We start from the raw sequence: 7,719 nt of genomic DNA, 5'->3' as shown, positions 1-7,719 counted from the left end.
TGTTTCTTAGCTCAATATCAAACTTATAAGAGTAATGTGTAAACTGGTCTTCTGGATTGAATCTCAAATATTACAATTACAACAACTGTTAAACTTGACAGTAGCAAGGATTCATTTTTAGTGTATCACTCACCAAAGATCGACGGTAGTGGAAGTATGAAACAAATTCAGATGGGAAATTTTTACACAGCACCTACATCAATAACATTTAACTTACTAAGCCCTACCAGAAAATATGGAGGTAGACCAATGATTATCGAGGTGTTTTTTTACCTCCATAGGAGTTGATACTTTCTTCTCACTTATTACATCATATTTCTGCTTCTTTGTCCCAGCTTTTAGTCCCTGCCATGGTAAGATGATAGCAAAAACAAAACAGAAAAACAGGACAGAGCTCTTACCAACTCCAAGGTGAGTGTTGACACTTCCGTATCGAGCTGTCCCAGTCAGATTTCATAGCCACAGGATAGTTGAAGAATTCAGCAGCATGATCCAAGTTAACAACATTCATTGTTCTCCCGATAACGAGCTGAGCATAACCCATTGTAACAAAACAAAATCTTCCACAAAAACTCAAATAAAGCAAAGAGAGTGAATGATTCTAAAAGATGCAGGAAGCTGTGAATGTGTCGCTTGGGAACTTCCTTTCGTACCCATTTGTGAGAGCTGCAGTAGTGAAGAACACGCTTGCTATAAGAGGAGCTCACTACAATTTTGTCATAGGCACATTTGAGAAGAGAGGAAAAGATTAGGTTTGGTGACGAGAACGCAGTCGACGGCGAAACCGAAAACAGAGTTGTTCGTGATGACGATCGAGTTTCCGGAGAGGAGAGTCGGGAGGCGAGAGAGACGCTGCAAGAGACGGAGATCGGTGAAGAAGAGACATTGAGTAATGATGTGATAAGCGACGGAGAGACGACGACCGTTGGTTGAAGATGAGGAGAGATTTCGAAAGAATCGACGACGAACAAACGGATCAAACATCATCAAGCTTTGGATATTTCGACAGAATCGAACGCGAAGAGTCGATGACATCGAAGAGGAGAACGAAAGAGAGAGAGACGCGACTTTTTCTCTTTCGTCTAAAATGAACCAACCAATACCCTACTGCCACGTCTGGGGTTTTTACCAATCCTAAACTCATCTAATTAAGGACCGGTTCTGCTTAATAACACCATTTTTTATTTAATTTTTTCCTTTTATTACTTTAGAACCTCCACCTCAACCTACCGATGGAGGTGGTCTAAGAGACTATTAGGGCATCCGCAGACATATAGGTATCTAGAGAGGTTTCTTGTAAAAAACATAAATGAAATAATTAAGAAAAATAGGAAAAGTGATGTGAGAGGAGCGAGAAGTCTCTTCAGCAAGACTGTTGAAGCATTACTACACAACTGTGCAATAACTTGTCATTTTCTAATTGGTCAGTATATTTTAAATATTAAAACATGTGTTAAGAAATGCATCGAGAGCTTTAACCAATGCAGATGACCTTAAGGGTTCTTAAGAATAATTAAGTAGTTAATTTTGTGATTTGAAAGGTTAAAAACCTTTGTTAGTGTAATTAAATTGTTTCTCCTCCAATGAGAGAACCTTATTGGGGTTCTTAAATATTTTTTATTTTTTAAAATGTTGAATGATTGGATTTTATAAGATGAAAGAAAAACATACATAAATTTTTTAATAAAAATGACATAAAAGCATATTAAAAATACAAATACATATCGTAAACGAGAAAAAGCCGATTAGTTGAAATTTTGATTTATTCCAAATTTTTGCCATATATTCTCAACCAAATCAGCTTTCAATTGTTGATGTATTGTTTTATCACGAACTACATTTTGAATGCTCATCATATTGCCGAGATTTGAAGGCATATCTGTTGAATACGTGAAATCCACTTGTGAACTTCGGTTTGATTCCGGTTGTGCGAAAACTGATACATCAAACTGACTGTACCCATCTCGTTCGTCTTCTACTATCATATTATGCAGAATGATACATGCTCTCATTATCTCTCCAATTTTTATTTTAACCCACAAAAGAGATGGATTTTTGACTATGGCAAATCGAGCTTGCAAGACCCCAAAAGCACGCTCGACGTCTTTACGTACAGCGCCTTGATGTGTAGCGAATAAGAATGCTTTCGGACCTTGTGGAAGTGGAATAGATTGGGCAAAAGTAGTCCATTTTGGATAAATACCATCTGTGAGATAGTAAGCCAAATGGTATTCGTATCCGTTTACAATTTAATTCACTTTTGGAGCTCGACCTTGTAATATATCATCAAAAAGTGTTGATCGATCAAGAATATTGATATCCTTTAATATACCTGGAGGTCTGAAAAATGCGTGTCATATCAAGATATCTTGTGAAGCTACAGCCTCTAAAACAATTGTTGGCTTTCCTGGTCCACGTGTATATTGACCTTTCCATGCAGTCGGACAATTCTTCCACTCCCAATGCATACAATCAATGTTTCCTATCATCCTGGGAAATCCACGTATCTCTCCAATATTGAGTAGTCGTTGAAGATTTTCTGGCGTGGGTCTTCTTAGATACTCATCTCCAAATAAATTTATGATTCTTTGAACAAAATGTTCCAAGCATAAAAGCGCGGTGGTCTCACCAAGTCGGAGGTATTCGTCGACCACATCAGCTAGGCAACCATATGCCATCATACTGTGCAGACTAGTCATCCAACTTTCTTCTTTTGGAGCTTACCTTGTCTTTAGTAGAAGAAGCTCCACACCATTTTTTATCATGGCGAAGCTCCAACCAGGCATGCTCGAGTGTAAACTTGTGCTTGTAGTCATTGAAGAATATCTCATGCGCCATCTTCAAAACATCATCCTCATTCATCCCACTGGATTTAGCTTTCATTGCACTTCATAATACCCAACAAACTTGCATACACCCTCGTTGATCTTCCCTCACCTTGTTTACAGTGACTTGGCTCCCTCTTTTGCAAAGCAGAAAGCTTTGGACTTGATGCAACATAGGCTGCAATCCGTATCCAAAACGAAATTGCCTTATGCTCATTCCCCACCACAGGATCCTTGGAGGTGTTCAACCAAGCACTGATGAGAACGAGATCTTCAGTTGGTGACCACTTCCTTCTTTCTTTACGGTCAGAGACAACATGTTCTTCTTCGTTTGCATCTTCAGCCCATTGTGTACCGAACACAGAGGCATCCGATGAAGAGAGTTCTATACTAGGAGTGACAAAGGAGAATGAGGTGTTTGGTTGTTGACTGTTTAAGAGGTTTTGAAAGCTACCAGGTTGACTAAATGGATCCATAGCGAAGAAGAAGGAGATATGAATTATCAAAGGGAGAGTTGCTCGATTTTAAATGCAACGTAAAGGAGAGTTTAGTGTATGTTGTTCAGATTTTAAAGTTGTTTAAAGTTTTTAGTTGTTGAGTTTCAATGGTTATGTTTTTAATGGCAATCAATGCATTTACCTAAAACTATAACAACTAAGAAAACTAAATGTAGATCACTTCAACCTAATCAATATCTAAACACGCAACTAACAAATACCAGCATACAATCAAGTCCATTTAATTCAACCTAATAAATATCTAACATCTTCTTAAAAGAAAAGTGTACTTACCTCTTGCTTTGATGATGTTGAATCCGTTTGTGAGAGACTCGCGTGGGTTCCGTAATGAATGAAACACTCAGCAACTCCCACACAACACCAATCCTTACACAACCAACAAAGAAAGAACAGAGCAAAATGTATGAGAAAACAAAGCAAAATGTATGAGAAAACAATATCAAGTAAAGCATATACTAAGAACAGCGCAAAATGTATGAATCATGAATCATGTTTGAACCATTGTGTATTTGTTTTTATTCAGAGGTAAAACCATTCCATTTATGAATGTGATCCGATTGAACCACATTCCAATTAGAGGTAAAACTATTCAATTACGGAGCACAAAACAATCAGATCACATTCATCAATCTCAAGAACATAAACAAGGATCAAACACACACAAGATTCTAAAACATGAACCTGATCTAAAACACAAGTCAAAAAGATTCCACCTTTCTCGACAAAGCGATGAGATCACAACAATTTCACAAAAACCATATCTCAAAATTGAATTTTTATGAAAACGAAAGCCACTTACACTCAGGATGAGAGTCGTCGGCGAGAAGATACGCGAAAGTGGAGGACTCTTTCTCGAAGAGCTGGCGGAAGAGAAGCTTCGGAAAGGAAGTGGACGCGAAACCTATCACGGATCTGATTACAGGATGACGGAGCGAGAGAGAAGACGGAGCGACAGAGAAGGCGGACCAATCGACAAAGAAGGCGGACCGATCGACAGAGAACACGGATCGAGAGAAGACGGAGTGAGACAGACGACGGAATCATCGAAAGAGACGACGGAGCGAGAGAGACACGGGAGTGTCTGAGAAAGAAGAGACTTCGTGTGTTTTTTCGAAACCCCGACGAAGGAGAGAGAGACAATACATGTTCGGTCCAATGTGAGACTGCCACGTAAGAGGCTCTTTCCATCTCTAAAAAGCTCAAAGTAAGCACCGGTTCTTCATTAACTTGGGCTTTTTCATTTTTTTTTTCACTTTTGGGTAAAGACCCATCTAAGAACCCCTTGATGGAGGTGGTCTACCAATCCAGAATTTCTTGAAAATGACCAAATAAATATATTATTATAATTTAAAGAAATTAATTAAGCATATATATAGCTATGTGTTATAGAGTTATTCTTGGGTTCACCCTAGGGGCTAAACCTAAAGATTCACCAACCAATAGGATTTTATCATTTCAGATTCAATATCTTCAAAAATAGAAACAAGATATTGTCAATTTATATTATATTTTTAAAATAAAAAAGTAAAATAATAATAATAATAATTGTAGTTACAAAAAAAAAGAATTAAAAAAAAAATATTTTTAACGTTGTCAGCAAAACAATAAACCCTAAATCCTAAACCCTTGGGTAAACCCTAAACCATTGGATAAATCCTAACTCTAAATCAAAAACACTAAACATTAGAATACTAAACCGTAAACCCTAAACCCTAAATCCTAAACTCTAAACTTTAGAACACTAAACCCTAAACCCTAAACCCTAAATCATAAACTCTAAACTTTTGAGTGTTTTAGTGTTTAGTGTTTAGTGTTTTTGATTTAGAGTTTAGGATTTATCCAAGGGTTTAGGGTTTATCCAAGAGTTTGGGGTTTAGGGTTTAGTGTTTTGCTGACGACATTAAAAATATATTTTTTTAAAATTACTATTTTTTATTTATTTTTATTTTACTTTTTTATTTTAAAAACATATTATAACTTGACAATATCTTGTTTTTTTTTAATATATCAAATTTGAAATTACAAAATTATATTGGTTGGTAAACTTAGAGGTTGACCCTATGGGGTGAATCCAAGAATAAATCTGGATTATACTATATTTTGGCTAAGATTCCAAAGTTTCTTGAAAAAGACCTGATAAATCATTATAATTTAAAGAAATTAGTTACCCCTAAATATAATTTAGCTGTCGAATATAATTTTTGGCTAAGATTCTAGAGTTTCTTGAAAAGTCCAATAAACTATATTAGTATAATTTAAGAAAATTAATCAAATATAATTTAGCTCTTAAAGTCTTAGGGTCCAATTGGTAAATGTTATAGCTTTAAAAATTTTGTTGTAGAAAAAAATCAAAAGATTTTTTGCTGTGGTTTTAGATTTTATTGCAGTAAAATTTTATGGAAAGCTCCAAAAAATTTCTTTGAATTTTTTCCCCAACATACCCACTTGTACAGCTGTAGATTATTATTATTTTTTGACTCAAACATCAACTTATATTCACCAAAAAGGGTTTACCTGAATTTAACCTCTGAAGAGATTTAACCACACTTACATACAAAGAAAACTAGTAACACCTGAGGATCCTACGCTACATGTTCGGTTCTTTGATGTAATTCCACCCATTGAGATCGAACTCTTCCCACGACTCGGAAAGAGCCGACCCTTCAACCCCTAAATCAACCAATTGAGACAGATACATAGATAAACCGAGATTGACAAGATCTACCCAGGATTCCTACTAAAGACCCCATCATTAGTCACCAAATGATCAGAGTTAGAACGCTTGGACCAAATGCATCAACACCAAAAGGTGCATATCCAGAACATAGCATCTCTCTCGGCCTTTGTGTCCTGCTCCTTTGCTAGAAAGACGGAAACATGTTCCGTACTGAGAAAAGCGGGCTTCGGCAGCAGCATCTCAGCACATAGAGCTTCCAATGGCGTGAGCTCATACCGTCGACGTTACGGACTCACCGCCGCCGACGCTGGGAAGTAGAGCATCACCGTGCGCCACCTGCAAAGATCACTCCTCCGGTCGACCACTCCAGTGGTGTGAGCCTTGCAACGCGACTTCCTTCGAGAACCAGAGATTGGAACCATTTTCCGCCGTCCATTTCAAACCTCCTCCGATTGTCTAACCGCCGTTAGAAGAGGTCGATCCGAAGGTGGAGGAGCCCCCCCCCCCTGAGTCATGCGCCCCGCCGTGAAGGGAGTCGCCAAAGATCTAAAAAGGGAAAACTAGATCTGGCGACCCACTCAGCCCTAAAAGCCGACCTCCCCCTCTGCTACCACTTCAACGTCTCACCGCTCCTCCAAGTCCGTCGATTCCGTCACCTTTGAACGCTAGAGTTCTCCGGTGAAGGCGCCAGTCGATTCAGAGCAGCTAGTATATCGACTTTGAGGGAAGGTAGAAGAAGATGGAGGCAAAGATAAAAGGAATAATTTTAAGAGCTGTGATTTTGAAATTTTTATTAAAGCTTGATTTTTGTGAATTTAGTGTTGTAGAAAGAAAGAAAGAAAAGGAAAAATGATTTAATCACGAACGGCGGGATATGACGATTAGGGTTTTGGCGATTGTTGAGGGTAGGGGTTCGGAGTCGGGAGATCGTGATGCAACAATGATGGATGTGGGAGAGAGAGCGAGACCACCAGGGGATCCACCGGATGCGGCGGCCTCGTATGCATCCAAAGTGGTGGGTACGAATGGAGGAGGTATGCCGGTTCCAGAGAGTTTGATTGATGATGTGTTTGTATCTGAGAGGCTACAAGTGGAGTTTCCGAATGGAGAGGATGGAGAACCATCGATTACGATTGAGCCGGAAGTTTTAGAAGCGATGAATGGGATGTGGAGGAGAATGGTTTTACTCCGGTGAGGAGCTCAAGAAGAGGGACGCAGATACTGCCTCGACTGGTGAACGGCAGTACTGCGGAAGCCGGCGGGGAAACCGAAAGGAATGTCCAAGAGATCCCGCGGACCGGGGGAATCGCAAACATTGCGATATCCAACAAATTTGGTAGTTTAGATCTGGATACAGATCGAAGTAAATCAAGAGAAGAGATTGTGTCTGGCGAGGAGAACAAGGAGAATCAGATTATGAACATCAAAAGAAATGAGAACAAGGAAATTTCGCAAGTGAAAGAGACTCTAATCTTTGGAGGGAAGGTGAATATAAGAAAGGATTCGAAAATGGTGAACAAGGAGAAATGGGCTGGGAAGAAAGTAGTAGAAGGAGCATGAGGAAGGCCCAAAAATTTAAACAATAAACCCGCTAGAGGTTTGGTGTTTGGGCCCACTAAAGGGGAAGTCAGTCTATCGGAGTCGGGGAAACGAGTGCGAGTAGAAAGTTTGGAGGCAGGGAGAGCTGGGGGTGCCTTCA

At 38.9% G+C, this 7,719-nt stretch overlaps 1 protein-coding gene across 1 annotated transcript; it reads right to left on the bottom strand.

Moving 5' to 3' along the window:
- Nucleotides 1-397: 397 nt before the first annotated feature.
- LOC106332871 (glutathione S-transferase T3-like) lies at nt 398-3,301 on the bottom strand. Its single transcript, XM_013771372.1, has 3 exons — nt 2,938-3,301; nt 2,725-2,876; nt 398-529 (listed from the first exon to the last, which is right to left on the bottom strand). The coding sequence occupies exons 1-3, from the start codon at nt 3,299-3,301 to the stop codon at nt 398-400; spliced, it is 648 nt and encodes a 215-aa protein (XP_013626826.1).
- Between the last annotated feature and the right edge of the window lie 4,418 nt (nt 3,302-7,719).

This window comes from Brassica oleracea, chromosome C1 (genome assembly GCF_000695525.1).
Source record: "Brassica oleracea var. oleracea cultivar TO1000 chromosome C1, BOL, whole genome shotgun sequence".
Lineage (NCBI taxonomy): Eukaryota > Viridiplantae > Streptophyta > Magnoliopsida > Brassicales > Brassicaceae > Brassica > Brassica oleracea.
Note: the sequence above shows the minus strand (reverse complement) of the source record. Positions and strands in the feature narration are given on the sequence as shown.